General features: G+C 41.8%; 1 protein-coding gene across 2 annotated transcripts; it reads right to left on the bottom strand.

Moving 5' to 3' along the window:
* Positions 1-1,021: 1,021 nt before the first annotated feature.
* Positions 1,022-18,283, bottom strand: LOC113030888 (gap junction delta-2 protein-like). Of its 2 annotated transcripts, XM_026182672.1 has the most exons (3): positions 17,080-18,283; positions 15,368-15,424; positions 1,022-3,403 (listed from the first exon to the last, which is right to left on the bottom strand). In XM_026182672.1, the coding sequence occupies exons 1-3, from the start codon at positions 17,148-17,150 to the stop codon at positions 2,539-2,541; spliced, it is 993 nt and encodes a 330-aa protein (XP_026038457.1). In that variant the 5' UTR covers positions 17,151-18,283; the 3' UTR covers positions 1,022-2,538. The 2 variants fall into 2 exon arrangements, with proteins under 2 accessions (XP_026038457.1, XP_026038458.1); XM_026182673.1 differs by lacking the exon at positions 15,368-15,424.
* Between the last annotated feature and the right edge of the window lie 297 nt (positions 18,284-18,580).

The raw sequence follows: 18,580 nt of genomic DNA, 5'->3' as shown, positions 1-18,580 counted from the left end.
AGACCACATATAGTTTGGGGTCGGAGACTGCTGAAGTGTATAGTCCATAAAAGTCGCCAATGCTCTGCTGACTCAGTAACTGCAGAGAAACCTCCTGTGGCATTAACGTAAGCACAAAAATTGTGCACCGGGAGCTTCGTGGCACTGGTTTCCATGACCGAGCAGCTCCTGTAGGTGTAACGTGTAGCTGGTGTTCTGACAAAACATCCTACTTTGTCAAAACATCCTACCGTAGCGTAACTTTATAGTCATGTCTATCAATGAGTGTTACCTCATTAGAATATACTACCTTAGGTGGTTTATGCCTCCATCGTACATATCTATAGGTATGACTTTCTGATAGCCAAATCACACTTATCAAAACGTGCTAACAGCGGAGCGTGGTGTCGACCAACTGCAGGAGGACTAAAATTAATTGACAAGGTTTACGCTGTATGCCAGTTTACAGAAACTTAGAAGTAATAAATCAAGACTTGAAATATGACTTCAATTGAGACTCCAAATTGCAGTATTTTTGAAAAAAACAAAACAAAACGCAACTTAGCTTGAAAAGTTAACAAATTGACAACAGCTTACAGAAAACAAGTATCAACTGTAATAAAGAAGTAAAACATATAATACTAACCATTTTTCACACGCACAAGATCCGGGTAGGATCAAATAATAGGTGTGTACTATTAACACCAAAAACATGGGCGTTTTGAGTTGTGCGCATGCGCAGTAACAACATCTAGGACAACTTGATAGGTAGGGTGTTTTGTCAGAACACCGGCCCCCTACTTTCGTCCATGTATTTTAAATGAAGACTTTTGAAACTCACCATTCTTTACGCTTGAACCTACACTGCACCGCATTAGCAGTAGTAATAGCAATAAACATATGCTGATGTAGTGTTCCAGTGAAATTCCTTTTTGCATGGTGTACCTGCATGACTGTTATCAGCTAACACCACACAACGTAAGTAGAAAGGCAACAGTGCATAGTAATTATCACATCTTTGTTAAACAAAGCACAGCCAAAATCACTGCATAATGATTTATTCACATATTTTTTGTCACATACTATATATTATCATTATTATTGTTATTGCTGCAGTTGTGGCGCCTTTCAGGTATTTGCTTTCATTATTCCCATAACGAGATTCTATGCTCATATCTCTTTATAGTTTTCATCTTCATGCATGCTGAGTATTACATTTCACAGGAGCAGGATGCAAATAAATTAAACAGTCTCTTTTTTAAAGTTACATCTCATAATCTATCCATTCTAATAATGCTTCAGTTACATGCCTTTTTCAGAGTCCATAGAGGGAAGTCACTTCTTGGAACATACAGTCTCCATCAGAGGGTAAAGGCATTACAAAGAGCACATTATTAATACATCTCATTAAAGCTGGCAATCTATGATTAATTTTCATAACCAACCAAGCCCCTATTCCCCCACCCAAGTACAGCCTATCTCTACCGCATAGTGAAAACACTAAGTGTAATTATAACATTTCATCTATGTACAGTAACTTTGAAATATGGCACCAAATCAGCTTGTGAAAAAAAGCTTGAGGTTACATGTTAAAATATTTGTGACTACAATACTTTTCCTGTTTAAAGTGTTTAATTCCATTCATAAGCTTTCAACAGCAATAACATTTTACAAGCCAAAGTGCAAACACTGGCACACTTTACTTGATTTTTTTTTTCTTTTTTGTGTGTGAACGTAAACAGTGCCTTGCAGGCACTGGGAGCATTGTGGTGCATTGACACAGTGTTGGAAAGTAATCTACCTCATCTTCAGTGCACCCTGTGTCCTATTTTGAGCAGAAGCTCTCAGGTGATGTGAGTCTGCAGTCTGTTTGGCACCTAATGCGGTGAAGAATATGGAGATTTGTGAGAAATTTTAGGAAAAGAGTCTGATACAATAAATGATGTGTTCCAGTTTACTAAACATTTTAGTGCTGATCATTTTGTGTTGTTCAAAAGGTGCTTGTTTGTCCACTGTGTGGTCTTAACAGTGTGGACATTATTTTTCTCTCAGTAGCTCAGATTAGTTTAGCATTCAATTATCCTGACTTGAGTCAGAGATTGGCTTTTTTTCCCCACACACATGCGTATGCATGCACGCGCTTAAGCTCTTGCATATGCACACATAATTGGAAAATGAGAGGATTTCTAAGCTACAGCAAAGGCAAATAATGAAGAACTTCAGATAATTCAACCTCACACAACCTTTAAACCTACAGTCTATTAATATTATTTGTAATTGCTCAGTTTTGTCAGTTGGGTTCTGTGAAGGCACCTAGTGTCACCTAGGCAGAGCAGAGCTCTCAATGTTACAGCAACACAGTTACCTTTTTAGTTTCAAAGTGTCAAAAACTCTACTTGGTGAAGTAATGGTTCATCGTCACTACACAGAGTCCATCTGTGCCCCTGAATAATAATGCAGTTGTCAGTTTTGTGCCTACTGATGGGTGGTCTGCGGCCAGGGAAAAGCTCTTCTCCAATATTTAAAAGGTCTTTGAGCCCCCAGGCAGAGAAGCCTCTGTCAGACGTAGGCTGACTCACTAGACTGGGTCCTGCCCAGGTTTGGGGCTTGGGACATGTGTGAAACATCCTTCTTGCGCACTTCACAGATGGACTTTCTCCGGGCCTGCACCCCTCTGATGGCCGTTTTTATCTTCCTCCAGCCAAGGTGGTTGAGCTCTGCCAGGTTAAGTAGCACACATATGCCACTAACTGCAAACATAAAGACCAAAAACACAGTCTTTTCTGTGGGACGGGACACGTAACACTCCACCTCCTTCACGCATGGGTAGCGATCGCACTCAAACATCCCCGGCACGTTGAAGCCGTACAGGAAATACTGGCCCGCCAAGAAGCCGATCTCGAGCGCATTGCGGAACACAACCTGGATGACGTAGAAACGGGAGATGCCTTCTTGCCGTCGCACTTTAGAGCTCTTGTGAGTTGGAGGGAGTCCCCGGGGTCCGTTAGGGATCTCCTTGACCTCCAAGCAGTCATGATCCTCCTTACTACTGTCGGGGTGCACCAGGATGCCGTTGATGTTTCGGGCATGGAGCTTACGAGAGTGGTGGTCATGGTGGCGACCATGGTGGCCATGACCATGGTGATCCATGTAAGGATGCAGCAGAGAGTAGCTTCGATCACGTGCTTTGGCTGACTGATGGACAGAATAGGTGATGAAGCACAGGCTTGGCGTGCACACCAGGATTATCTGAAAAACCCAGTAGCGGATGTGCGAGATCGGGAATGCCTTGTCATAACAAGCCTGGTTGCAGCCGGGCTGCATGGTGTTACAAATGAACATGATTTGCTCGTCCTCATACACCTTCTCCCCCACTATGCCAACTATTAAGATACGGAAAATCACCACCACTGTCAGCAGGATCCTGCAGAGACAGAAGGAGAGAGGGCAGGAAGGGAAGGTGGTGAAACAGGAGAAAGACAGCATCAGTTAATGAGGAGCAAATCCACAAAGGAACATTATATGTGGGCATGACTGTACGAGTGAGTCGGTATAAAGTTAATGGTGAATAGGTGCTGTCGACAATAGTGGTTTTGATTTTTTTGAATATGCGTTTCTGAAAATTAAAGGGACAGTGACACTACATTCACTTTGCATGTGTGTGCGTGTGCAAGCAGCTGCCGTGATAAACAATACCCTGGGATGATGGAGCTGTGCTCTAGATAGCATGCGCACCTCAGGTCACTAATCATAAGATAAAGATGATTTCACACTCATTTTCACAGCTGGACTGAAATGGAACTGAATGGCAACAGCTATAATAGACACCCACTGATTTAAGAATCAGTCTCGCATGTTAGCATATTTCCCCTAGTGTTAATTAGCTTTTATCGAACATACCAAAATATCTCTGTTGCAAAGCAACTGAATAGTATATTGCTGTATAAATAACCTCCTTCTGTTTCATTGTTGACTCCCAAGTGAGGAAAGAAGCATGCACCGTATTAAGGGGCAACAACCGTCACAGTTGCAAAGCTTTTAAGATGTGTAGCTATTTAAAGAGCTCACATAGAAAAGAACGAGTTGCCTCAACTATAGGGAGCTGCTCTCCCGAGGAGGTGGCATTTGCTAAAAACTGCATGGACTTCCCATTGAGCATCATTAGTGCTTTGCTGCAGTTATAGAAAGCTGTGTCCAGGGACCGGTGGATCTAGAGAGCAGTACAGCTGTTCTGTTATTTTCATGGTGTCGATCCAGTATGGGCACTGCGGAGGAGGACTCTGGCTTTAGGGCTGCAGTGTCAGCTCTTTCTAATGAGCGAGGAAAGCCTGCACATCATTGAGTTCCCTGGTATTTATGCCACAGCCGTGGATGTGAATGCTCCCTGTGTGGAAGAGCCAGTTGCTTAGCACACTCTTGTATCCAAGCACAAGAGGGGGCCACAGACGGGAAGTAAAGGGATAGAGATAGATGGGAGCTGGCCCTGAAGTGAAAGGCAGCTACGTAGGACAATAGCCAAAGTAATGGGATTTTGTTGTATTTTAAATATGCACGTGCATCCTAACTTGTTTGCTATAAAATGAGACTCCATACTTTATCTTTTAATGAGGGCTCAAAATGCCTACCGACCTTCAGTGACCAGTAACCACAGCAACCTGCAGAGGATGGCTGTATAGACACCCAGTATGGGGGGGAAAAATAGCCTACAGTTGTTAGAAATATCTGACAAGTCAAAAAAAAAAATACATTTGTTTGAATGATGTGAAAGAGGAGGCAATTTGCTGAAGCCAAGGGAAAGACGGGTGAAGGTAAGAGGTACACCAGGGGAACATGCGTTAGCATGAAACAGACTTAAAATAGAGCAGTGCCTTGCTGCAGGACTATCGCTGCTCCACCTGCGAATGCATGCCTGTGTGTGTTTTTTTGTGCGAAGAAGACAGGCACGAGGACACAGACACAAAGAGGAAGAGTCAGCCATGTGTATGACTTGTGCAAAATGGCAAAGACTCACAGTCGCCTGTGCTCAGAGCAGCTGCCAGCGTGCACGCTACACTGACTTCCATCATGGTTAAAAATCCAGCAGAATAAAGCTCCCCCGCATCTTTGGACTTTCAGAAGTTCAAATCTGGTCCTGTGTGTCATTCACATTAAGACATCTGTCAACATCTGCTCCTTTGCGGTTAGCCTGATGTGTACGGGCTCACTAGTGGTTCGACAGCAGTCGATATGGCTGAATGAATGATATTGATGGTTCTCTGCACCACAGGAAGATTTGACGCATTCTGCTCACAGGGACGAAGATCTGTGGTCGACACAGCTCGTCTGTATGCAAATATTTGTTTAAAAGATAGAGGATATATGACTAACTCTAGGTCAGTGTCAGTGTGAGAATCTGCAGTGCTGGATGTTGATTTAAAACCATGCAAGAGGCTCAAGAGCAGCTTTTCTGCACTCCACCTTGATTTTCTAATCAAGGTAATAAAAGACATTGGCTGCTTCTCTGCCCAGTGATAATTACTATGTCATAATTACAACTTAATGCCACTGAATCTTTCTGCTGTAAACATCTGTGTGTAATGCCACAGACTCATGGGCGACATGTTTTTTAATGTTGAACTGAAATATTCTTAGTTCAGACTGTCCTCAGACTGAAGGTAAGAGGATTGAAGCTTTTTCTTCTTCTTAAAATGTCATGCATCGTGATTTCCGATGAGTGCATCCACATAGATGTACTGCAACATGTAATATCAGTTCATCTCGACAAACTTTCCACTATGCTGTCATGTGTTCATCATTGTGACAGCTTTTTTAGTGATGGACCAAATCCAAATCTGTTGACAAAAATTTTAAATAGTGCTCTATACCAGTCTTTCATTACATCGACATAGGTCAGTATGTATTTGTCTGTAGTCACCACCATCTAAACGAAAAACTGGGCTTTTTTTTTTTTACATAAATATAGAGGGATAAGGACTTTGTGGTTGCAGTTTTCTTGTCCTCCTCAGAGTTTGTTCAATTTTAAAGTAGCGCAGCATTGCAGTCATTTAAAAATCCAGTCATTGCTTCTGCTTTTTTTGTCATTAAAAAAAAATCCCAAGGTGTTCCCTGTATTGAGTGCTGTGTGTGTTTGTTTGTGTGTGGTGGTTTATGTGTTTGCTCTACTGCTGGATAACGGAATAATCAGCATGGGGCAGATTGCTGCATTAGCAGAAAGCAGCGCCCGAACGTTGTCTGCAAACATCAGTGCTTTAAGTCCTGCAGCATAACTAGCCAATACGGTAACTAGGAGAAGATTAGGACAGCACGAAGGCCTGAACCTGCAGAATATTCAATAACAATCATGAATAATGAAAAAGATGTCAGAAGTTTTAGTGTCTCAAACCCATGGGGCAGAATATTAAAATACTTGAAGAGTTGATTCATATAAGTGGGCATGAAAAAGATTCAGGCATTACGACATATCACAGCATGGTTCCTGTCACCAAAAGTTTCTTAAATGGCTGCTAAATTGTCTCCCACATCAGTCCCCACTTGTCACCTAATTTAGCATCCTGCTTCCCGGAGGACCCGGTTAAAGCTAAGACTAATCATTACATTTTTAGATACCTTCTAAATCCCTACCACTGTCCAGGAGATTTGATAAGATTTAGAAGTCAATCCTTCTGCGTCTGTGGATCGTGTTCACGTCTGGATCTTCTTTTTTAATATCTGCTTTCTTGGGCTTCATCACTGACAGCTGACATTTTCATAAAGCGCAGAGACAAACAGCAGCTCATGGGCATGTTAACGTTTATGTCTAGAGGGACAGAAATAGGAGGAAGTAAAGATAATGAGGTGGTATTTTGTTGCGGTAACCTTCAAAGTGATCCTCAGGCAGCTGATTGACCTGTAAGATTGTGTGTGCAGTGTAATGTTAGCTGCTCATCAGCTGGTGTGTCGGCTGGACATGCAAGCTCTGTCTTTCCCAGAGGCTTTAACACACACACACACACACACACGTTCATTCATGCAGCAGCTGCTGTCGCCAGCCTCCAGGGAGAACAGAGGCCCACAAGCACAAATGCACCAGAAAACCTACACTTGCTTTCATACATAGATTGTGAATATAAGAAAGTAACTGTTACTATATGAAGGTGCACAGACTGGCCTCTGAAGCGCTGGATAAGTGCAGTTAGCTGTGAAGAAACCTGGATAAAAATATTCCTGCCACCCATACGCTCTCAATAATAAGCTCCAATGATTGCTGATGGCAGCACATAATGAATAAAGACCTTACCGGGCCTTGAAATTAGACAGCTTAATTATCAGAGTGCAGACATTTCTATCCACCCGCCTCTCATCACTGCTCCTCTCTTAAAGTGTTTTAATAGTTTAAGGTCTTGCCCACATATCCGGCAGATGTGCACGAATGCCTGAAGTGCAACTACGAGTCAGCGTGACGAATACGGTAATTTAAGCTAAACTTGAGCTGCGGTGGTTCTCTTACCCCTGCTGTCTTGAAATATGTTACTTAGAGTGTGAAACAGAAACGGTTTTAAAAAATCTGCCCGAGTTTAGCGACGTCAGACTCAAACCACAACAGCTTTTTCATCCTGCTAGTTTCCACTGTGCCACGACTCAGAGTCAACATGGGCAGAAATGTAATTATATCACTTGCTCATTCAACATCTCGGAGGGAAATGGCCTCCAGCTGTTTTGCAGGAATAACGGAGGAAACGGGAAAGTTAATTGGGGGACACTCTACAGGTATCTGTGCCAATTATACCTCAGCTAACAGACAACAGCGAGATCTCAATCTTCACAGCAAAACCATTACAGCTGCACTTGAGAAAGATGCCTTAGAACGGTTTATGATGAGTATTTTTATTTTATGCCAAACTACTTCACGCCACTCAAAGAAAGCTGGGGGAAGAAATTCCTACACACAACGTTTCTGTTAACTCATCGCTTGGCCTAACCATGCGCGATGATAATGCAGAGCACGCCAGATGCAGCTTTCCTCTATCCCGTTTGTCTTTATGTCATCTAAAATTACTCTTTCATCTCGACTCAAGCTAGCGAGGCAAACATTATGCATAAGTGTTTCTATCTAAAATAACTTGAAAACCAAATAAATGGCATCAGCATTTCTTTGTGTATCCCGAACCAGCACGTTTTGCTGATCACATCAATATACAATTTCAGAAGATTCCATTTATATGACATCTTGGCCTACAGTACAGTATTTGGCGTAATGATGGGATTTTACACACATCAGGTCTCCCATTTTATTCCTGTAATACATTTTTGTACAGATGGCCGCCCCTCCCTGAGCCTGGTTCTGCTGGAGGTTTCTTCCTGTTAAAAGGGAGTTTTTCCTTCCCACTGCCGCCAAAGTGCTTGCTCATAGGGGGTCATATGATTGTTTTTACTCTTTATGTATTATTGTAGGGTCTACCTTACAATATAAAGCCCCTTGAGGCGATTTTAATGTTTTTATTTGGTGATGTATAAATAAAATTGAATTAAATGGATATTGAATTGAAAAATATTGACATTTTTGGTAAATAAATACACAAGGGCGACTGACAGGGCAAATGACTCAGCATCACTGTAATGGAAGTCTGGTTACTGAGGATGAAGGAGTTACAGGAGATATTTTTTTATATATTTATTAATGAAATGCTTGATATTGACGAGAAAAGAGATGATTACAGGTTAGCGCAGCTAAGTTTACGCAGCTCTGAAGTTTCACACAAGTTTCTCCCAAACTAGATAACAAGTAGTCAAAGCTATCCTTGATAAAAACAGGAAACATCACCGCGTCACCGAGCCTGACCTTTTCAGACCTACCCAAAATAGCAAGACTGGGAAATTGGACTCATACTTTAAATGGTATTTGTTCAGGACGTTGCATAAGACCCCTTTTTAATTTTGACAGTTCCCAGAATGCATCAGCTCTGCTCTGTCTCTCTAATATGTTTTAGTGCCAGAACCTTTAAGTCTTGCAGCAGACAAAAATCAGCTGCCTCATGTGGTTGCACTGTATGTTTGTCTTCAGAGGATATCTTCTTAAGCATAAAAATCTGGTGCTGAAAAGTAAAAAATTGTTAGAAGTTTTTGTCCCTAATATTTCAAACAGCACTCACAAGTTTTCCTAAAGTAGCATATTTAACCTTAATTTTTATGTAGGGGCTTTTCATCTGACTGTTTAATTGCAAAAAACACATAAAATCTTAGTAAATGTCTGGAATGGTTATTTTTTTATAAAAATATCTCCGCTGCTAAAATGTAGCCTCTACATAAGGTCAGTAAACAGAACCTTTGCTACTTGTCAGCGCTGGTTAAATTGTGTGTTGGGTTGCAAAGATTTAATTGTAAGGCTTTTAGTAAAATTGTATGTAGCAAGTTTCTCTGTAAAAAGTATTAATGGAGTTTTAGCCTCATGGAAAAAGGTTGGAAAAGCACTTATGATATATAACTTGCTAGTTATAAAACCAGCAAACACAGATCTATATTAGTGGGAGTTTACAGCTGTAAAAGCTTCTCTTCACAAGCTAATTACTAGAAGTTACTGAAAGACCATATAAACACTTTGTGAATTCAGATGCTTTGTTCATCACAACGTGCGAGCTTTTGTTCATTTAAACATTGGCTTAGAGTTGCATACAATAACCTGTCTATAATATTTGTGTTTGCATATGTTGGGGTGTGAAACAGCTTCCTGCCTCGTGGCTTTTCTGGCAGATTATTTAAATTCTAATCAGTTGTCCTTTCTGAAAGTTAGAGCACACTAACATGATGGTTACTTTCCAAATCAAGTGGCTTACTATTGTAAGTACTGTCATTATGTATCACAGTAAAATATGATTCAATCTGCACATTAATGAATGTCCCTAACTTCCTTCTAATGTGTGTATTAATTTCTTATTTCAACTGAGGGAAATGTATTTGTTATTAATGACCCTCAAACTGCGTGTTTTCTTTCCTAAACCTGCAATGTGCCATTAAAGACAGTCAGACTCTAGTAATGTGGTTGGCTCCTGTAAATTGACTTCCCACAATATAACATGATAGCACCGTCCACCTGTGCAAGGTGAACGCTTATTTCATGTCTCTCCCACTCAGCCATGCCCACGTCCTAACTCTGTCCATATTTTAAACCTTCACTAGCTGATGGCTAAGTTTGTGATTAGGCTAGTGGTGTATGATACTGCAAACTTTGGTATCGAGCTGATGCCAGATCAATACAGGACTGATACTGCTGATACCAATACTGATACCGATACTTTGAACCTATAAAGACAGCATATGGAGGGGAGAGCAGTGGTGTCGTGATTTATGAGTTGAATCATCATCATTTTGACAAATGCTGAACACATTTTAATGACTACTAATTAACTGTGAATTTTAATTTCCACAATAATTAGTTAACACAACGAAACGCGCCTTTCAGCTTTTCACCTTCTGTTGTTTAAACGTGCCATAGGCTGTGAATACAATAGATAACACAATTCAATGGGCTACTGAACTTAGGATAGAAATAAGGCATTGATCCTATCATGCTAGCATAGATCTAATACCAATACCAGGGTTGGCATAGATAATATCGATATTGGGATTGATCTGTCCACCTGTAGAATAGGCTGCTTATTACTTTTTACTGATTTATTCTTTTTATTTTAGATTGGAGCTTTACATATTGTATCATAGTATCATAGATTTGTTAGGTTGTCGGTGTCAAACATTTCTAGTTAGACATCTTTGCCACCAGGATTTACCCAAGAGGAAGTTAAAGTTTGTCTTTATTTTAAGCAATGAATAATTAGAACACTGCAAATAGTTTAAAAATCTCAGTGCAGCCCACATACATGCATGCCTCACTTCACATCTTTTAAACCAGCCCTTGTTTATGTTAAAGAAAAAGAAATAAGCATTTACATTAGTCATTACTTCGGTCTCTGGTGCACATTTTTCCTGGACTACATTTTTACCTTAAAAAACAACATCTTCAAAATGCTTTCTTTAAGGGAGTTTGGGTGTTTAATAACAGGCTCACAATTCATAAAAGTTTAACAAAACCTGTCTGAATCGAATCAGAAAATATCACTACATGTGGGAAGTCATTAAATATACATTTAGGCTATGCATAGGGGAAACATTACATGCCCGATAAAACTCTTACACACACCGCTGATGTGTTGCTGAAATGAATAATAGCCCGCGCTGAGTGAAAGCTGAGCTCAGCGCTAGTGGCAAACCGTGCAATCAATTTCATTCAACATCAGGGACTGCTGCACAAATAAACTAATGACAACTATAGATGTGCAGGAAAATGCTTTAATTTGAACGACAGTCCTGCTCCTTGGCGAACGATGATGGATTACTAATCCTTTCTAATGCTGCAATATGGACGCCGTTGTTTTGCTTTGCAACAAAACCTTCTTGGGTGGAATAAATCTTATCCAGGAAGATGGTTATCAATGATACATGAAGTATATTCTGTCAGAAGGGATGATGTCCTCAATTCACGCAGAGCATTCCTGCATCTCTGATTATTTTGGGAGAACTAGGGTGCCCTTCTCAAAGTAGGGTACCGCCTTCTTGTGGATATCCTGACCCATTTAGGAAAAGAACATGACCATGAAAACTGCAGGAGTGAACAACTTCGGGGCAAAGAGTGCATCTTGCTTTTAAAGCCAACAAACAAGAACCCAGATATGTTCGGTCACGTCAAACCATTCCGGGCTGCCTGTCTAAGTGCAGGTTCTTCCAGCCATATAAACAGCACTGCAGAGCAACAAGGTGTATTTCATACACCACTTTGTTGCATTAAAAAGCTGGTCAACTCTGCATACATTTTTAATGAATGACCTGACATCAGTTGCAACGTGCAACAAGAGGCACGAAGCATTTATTAAGATTTTATGGTTTATACTGCTTAAGTGGGGAGTGATAGATGATGAATAATGGATCATTTAGAGCTTCATCACAGAATAAAAAACAAATAAAGGGTAAATAGATGCAGAAATCTAAAAGTGCATAAATGAATAACAGCAAACAGCACTTTGTAAACTAATTCTTAATCTGATTGAAATGCAGTTTACAGAATGTAATCTATGGAAATGTACTTTTGTGGCTTTAACAGCATAGACAGTGACATTTGCATTTACTTTATCTCAGAATCAACCTGAACATTTAAAAGAGCTGCTTCATGAACACTGCTGTCAACATTGTGTGCCGGGTCAGCCAGCAACTTCAGTTGAAGGATCTCTGACACAGATTCCGAGCGATAAACCTCTGCAGAGGGAAAACTTTTCTTCCTCCCTCTGTCTCACCCCCACCCTCATCCATCCGTTGCAGCTTTTTTGTTCTGCCTCTACAGCGCCCATCATCTCCTCTCTATCCATCCGGTTACCTTTATTATTTTATCTTCCTCAGATCACTCTAGTGCTCCATTATCTCTGCCTCTTTTTTTTCCAGCTCATCTTTTGCGCTGACCTCACTACAGCAATGCAGTCAAGGAGAGGCAAGTTATATATCTCGCACCCAAAGGCTTGATCTTCACACGGTCGGACGCATTTTTGTCACGGTAGACATCACAAACATTCACACCTGCGATCTGCAAATGGTTTGAGCACCACATGTGAAACACACACATACACACACACACACAAACTGTATTACTGTATGTGAATATTAAACAGTTTATTGCCTGTAGTTGTGTGCTTTAAAATATATTGTAATGATGTGATTTTTGTATACAGATTAAGGACTGGGAAAAATGACGCGCCTAGGTGTTAGATGCATGGCCTCCACATTCAGTTTGCAGTATTATATGGACATGTAATTTATTTGTCTATCGCACCCACTTAAATACTTAATTTGTATGAGATTGTATATCAGCAAGAATTACGAATAGGACAATACAAAAAGTAAATTACTGCTGTAAAATTTTTATTGTGAAGGCTGTAGATGTACAAAAAATGAAATTATTGTTTTAATTGTAACCAGAAGTCAGTTAATATGCATAGAAAACAACCACAAACATTATCAAGGCTGCTAGTGTCATGTTTTACACAAATGTACACAAGTAGAGCTGTGCCATTGGCATAAGAATAAAATAACAATTTCGTTTTCCTAATTTTGGAGCCTGAATGTTTAAGTTGGAGAGGATAGTGCTAACAAACATCACGTATTCAGTGCAGATTTTGTTAAATCTTTATTAGGTACAGAAAATAGATATACAGGTCTGTGTGCTGACCTCCATTCTTATCAGAAATGTCATTAATTTGTTACAATTAACAGACTCAGACTGACTATACTATCTAATGCAAAAGATTTCAGGGTTATCATAACTGTAAAACTGGTTTGGGATAGAGGTGGATTACTGCAGCCTTGACAATGATTTTCATTTCCATGTTATCATGAGTACAGTCATCGGTTATCCATGCACACATTGTACATTGTGCAGTTAGAAGTCAAGCTTATGAAGATTTCACAATACACAACATTAATAACTGAATGAGTCATAATACGCAAGGCACCTGTGGTTAGTCAGAGGCACAGAAGCAACTCTCAATTTGTCTGTCTCGATCAAAGACCATAATTAAGCTAACCTATGCCACAGTGTAGTTGGTCCGTTTCTATTTCAAACACTCTTCTGTAATCCTGAGCTAATTATCTATCCTATGCCAGGGCATAGGTTAGCTTAAACCTACAATTAAGAAACAGCTTAATTGTAGCTCAAAAAGACAGTCTAAACATCTGAAAATGCTGTCGGTGTCTCACAGTGGATTTGCATCCTCGTGTCGGCACTCAAAAAAAGATGACTGACATGCAACCATGTTCCAAAGTTTGGATGCAGGGGAGACCTTTTATGTCGAAACGTCACTGTTCTGTGCTTTGGAACCGCATCCATTAAAACTGCAAGCGAACACATGCAAACGTTGTCAAAGTAACGACACACAGGCTGAACATCCTACTTGTGATGCCATCTACCAGTCGCTGCATGCCACACCCTGTGAAGTGCAGGACTTCACGACGCACAACAGTGCAACACTACATCACGGTTGTGTTCACGAGTGCAATGGACCACAGCCAACAATGGTTGTTGGCTGTGGTCAGTGGTGCAACAGACTTGAACCTTTCAACCCATAGAGGTCAGTGCAACAATTTTGACTCCACACATAATTTAGTGTGGGGTTTGGCGTTAACAATCTAGGAGGCACCTTGACAGCACAAAACTGTGCCAGTGGTGAACAATTCTCCAACTTGCTGGTACATCCAGAAACATGATTCCTGTCTTTTAATTATTATGTGTCACTGATTTCCTGACCATGCAGACACATGCTTAGGTTTAGGAGTCAAGGCATTTTTTGTTGTTGTTGTTTTTTGTCTTACTGCTGAGATAACCTAGGAATGTCTAATGTTTTCTTTTCCTTTCTATAGTTGAAAAGCAATATCACCACTTAAAAATAACTTGCTACAAGCTAGTCCACGGCCTCTCTGTCCAAGGTACTTGTGAGTTTTCCTGTACATCTTCAGATATCCTGCACACATGCTAACTAAAGGGACAAAATCGAAAGCGGCGTAGAGAAAATAAGAAGCTGTTCGGGGGCCTAAAACAAAAAATGCTAACAAATAATGTACAGAGAGACTCAAAAACAAAGGTTTCTTGGCTTACATAGCAGATGGAAGAAAACTGGAGGAAACCCCGCCACTGGGAAGCAGATAATGTTACAGCTAATGCTCTAGGGTCAACTAAAGAGCCTTGTAGGACAAACACTCTGAGGAAAGCCAAACACACGGGGATCATTTACAAAGCATTTCACTGTGGATTTCATACTACTATATGATGGAGATGCGCTTTTTTTTTACTATCATTTAACTATCCAATGTCACGTGTCTTTGGACAGTTTGACACATAATAGAAAATAAATATAGTAAACGCTATCACATCTCACACAAAAAAGTGCCCTGTTCTAAACTGTACCACTCGATTTACTAAACACATCTTTGGTATTCAGGATACCCTTTATTAGTGTTCAGCCAGTGAAGTGCATGATCAACAAATAGCTCAAACTATGCATATAAGAAAAAACCAAGTGCATCATGAGAATAGTCTTTATGACTTCTGAAAGAGGTAGCAGACAAATTGAGAGTTGCTTCTGTGCCTCTGAAAATCTGTAGGTGGCGTGAATCATCCAGAGATTAATTTTCAGCGTTCTTTGTACCCTGTGCTCACAGGATTTTACTGATTCAGCTTCCAGAACTGTTATTTTAAAGCTGCATTAAGTAATTTTTGACCACTAGGGGGCGGAAAGACTCCAAAACAAGTTCACAACAGTTAGCATCTAGCTTATCAAGGTGTTATGGCTAACATGTTAGCAAACAGTTGCCTACTCACATATCCAGCAGAAACAGAGCAACACGGACATCCCTTCGGTCTCCTTTATCTGGCCACCTGTTGAATGTAATTCCAATATTCACTGGCGTTTTAGCCTTTGTTTGCTCTTCCAACTCATAATTGTTTTGTTTTTTTTCATTTGCTAAATCTCCAACTTTGCTTACCAGTTTCTTCTGCGTTTTTTTACACAGGACAGTTAGCTTCGGTACCGGGAGCGACTGCCCACATTCATTCGAACCAGCATTGTTTTGGTTTTTCCACTTAAAGAAACCAAAACAACTAGCTGAAAGCTGTGTAGGGCTTCCAAGTGGGATATTGATTCTCAGTGCTACAACAGTACTCCCAAGCCATCAATGGGAGGGACTCACAAGACTGTGAGATTGCTTAATGCATCTTTAAATCAAGTCAGCGTCCAGGTTATTGTTCCATATGAGGACTGGACCAGATGAATTCGTTGGTTAATGCACTTTTAAAATATAGAAATTAGTTGACTGAAATTATTTGGTTGGAAGGAGGATCTCTGTCTTAGCTTCAAATTGCCGATCAGCTGAAATTTTGGTATAAATGTGTAGCTCACATCATCTCTGTTACTTTGACGCAGTTCCAGTGCCACTGGAGGATGTTGGCTTATTCACAGACAATGAACACATGAGCCATTTTGTAGTCCTTTAACTTACACGGGGCAAGAAACACACACACTCACACAAAAGACCACTGAAGCAAAAAGACGTTTAGGCCATGTCCTTGTTGAGTTTGAGTTAATGAACACAGCAGGGCGATCACAGTCTTCACTGTTACTTTTTGTTTTTACCAAAGCAAAGCAGTTTTTAAATGGCCGACATATACATCCAGATTTCACAGGCTGAAGCATGTTGACTCTTCACTTTGCCAAATGAGCATCCAAGTGGGACATTTGGATTGTGTTCACTGGGTGGAAAATTCCACTTTTGCAATCAATTAATCACACAGAGATGATGTGGGGCACGCATGTGGGGCACGTATTTCACACCAATTTTACAGCAAGTCTCCGTGGCATGTCTCCACTGCTAATCAAACTAAAAGCTCGTCTGTTCAACTCTCCGCCACGAAACACTCTCACGCAAAGTATAACAATGTCTGCTGGTCAAAACTAATTGGATTAACTTTTTTGTTTTTTTTAGGAAATAAAATCACTCAGAGTTCAGAGTCATTAACTCCCCCCATGATTCTTCCTCCACACCTGCTTGCTCACCATCCTTTCATCTTCCGCACCTCTGCTCTCCCCTCCTCTCACTCCTAGTCCCCTCTCCTCCTTCTGTCATATTGGTCTGTGGCCAGCAGCATCAAGCATAGTCTATCAATAGCTTGGCTATTAGCTAGTAAAAACATAGGAACCTCTCTGATTTAACCGTAATGCCTGCTGCTGACTATGTGCAATTAGGTTATGCCTTAACTAATAGTGGGTGTGGAGGATAAGAGTGAGGAGAGCAGGGAGGAAGAAAGGACGGGGAAGGCAGGGAGGACTGTGAGGGATAGTGGAACAGAGGAGAGCACTGGGACAAGCCTTGAGAAGGGTAGTCTCTGTACAGATGCCATCCACAGATCCATACAAAACAGCATGTAATGTGCAAAAAAAAAAGAAAGAAAGAAAAAAATCCCAGCTCATCAGTTGACATAAAACCGCGGACACAAAACCAGAAAACACCACCTTCCCACTTAAATCCATGTCTTACCTTCCGATCATAGTAGAGTGCTGCTGGACAGCCGCCTCCAGCAGCCTCTCCAAAATCGTCCACTCTCCCATGGCGATGAAGAGGGGGCAGAACGGTCAGAAGAAACAGGGCTTGGGGACCTGACCCCCCTTTCCTCCAGGGAACTCCTTCGCCTTGCTCTCAGGACCAGCAGAGAGTACAGTCAAACCACCCACCCACTCCCGTCACACCTCAGCTCCCTTTGACCTCTACACGTTGACCTAGCCGCTTATCAGTTCATCTCTGTGCACGTGAATGAATGAATGTCTTCTGCTGGGCCTGTCCTGCTCTGCTCCTCTTCCAGGTGCTGAAGAGGTGCTGAGCTGATCGCCTCCCCACCACACACACACCACTCCCCCCACCTTCTCTCTCCCGTAGTTTCTCCCCCTCCCCTGTGCAGTGATGCTTGTCCTCCCCCTGCCGCACCACTCCGCTCTGCGCTACAGCATATGCTATAGCTCACTGAATGACAGCCATGATCACCCTCTGTTTTCCACTTGCCTCTGTTCTCCTTCCCCTCTCCTTCTTCTGTCCCTGCCTTTGTCCTCCACCTTACCCCCAGGGCACTCCTTGTACTTTAGCTGCACTCACTGCCATCGGTGCTCCCCTGCAATCGTCCTTGCATTGTGTAGAAGCTTTGCCTTTGCTGCACCCTTGCTACTCCAACCTAAACACACACACACAACACATATAGCTGATCCTCCTCGGCTCACCTCAGCAAATGGCACTGTAAACACACACGCACACTTGCACTTGATGACAGCTTTGAATCCCCACTCTCGCACTTCCTACTGAGGACTGCAGATCCACGCCAGCACACAAAGCTCCTGCCTGCTGAATGTCATTTCATGACTGGAGGAATGGTCGCTCCCACAGCTCTGAGTGCTACAAGGACCCATAAAAACCTGCATACACACACATGCACACACACGTGCACTCCAAGACACACGCTCAAACACGCTGCCACCCATCCCCTCAGTAATAAATCAGCTGCTTTGCTGCATCCAGTGAGGCTGAACCCAGTCAATGTGCTGCAGACCTGCTGTCCTGTGTTGTCCTGTGTTGTCCCCCTGGCTAAATTCAGCACAGTCCAACACCAAGAGTCATGTCTTGCAGGGATGAAAAGCTGTCCTGAGAAACCTATTTCTGGGCTCCATCATCTTGCACCCCCCTCCCTCCCGCCTCTCTCCCTCCTGCTCTCCTTCACCTTCACTCTCTTCCTCCTTTTCCTCACGTTTGTTCTGCAGATCTGAGTCCTTCCAACTACCTCTGTCTCAGCGTTCGGTCCCCATCTCTGCTCTGTGCTCTCCCCTCTCTCCCTCTCTCTCTCTGTGTGTCTTAGCCTCGTTCATCGCTCTATCTCTGTCACACTGTGTGAGCATGCAACACCCCTCCTCCTCCTTTCATAGATCTGCTCTCTCTCATCCCTCCTTCTCGCCCTCCCTCCTTCTCTGCCTCCTCTTGTAAATGTGCTTGGATTGCT

The sequence above is a fragment of the Astatotilapia calliptera genome, chromosome 10 (genome assembly GCF_900246225.1).
Source record: "Astatotilapia calliptera chromosome 10, fAstCal1.2, whole genome shotgun sequence".
NCBI lineage: Eukaryota > Metazoa > Chordata > Actinopteri > Cichliformes > Cichlidae > Astatotilapia > Astatotilapia calliptera.
Note: the sequence above shows the minus strand (reverse complement) of the source record. Positions and strands in the feature narration are given on the sequence as shown.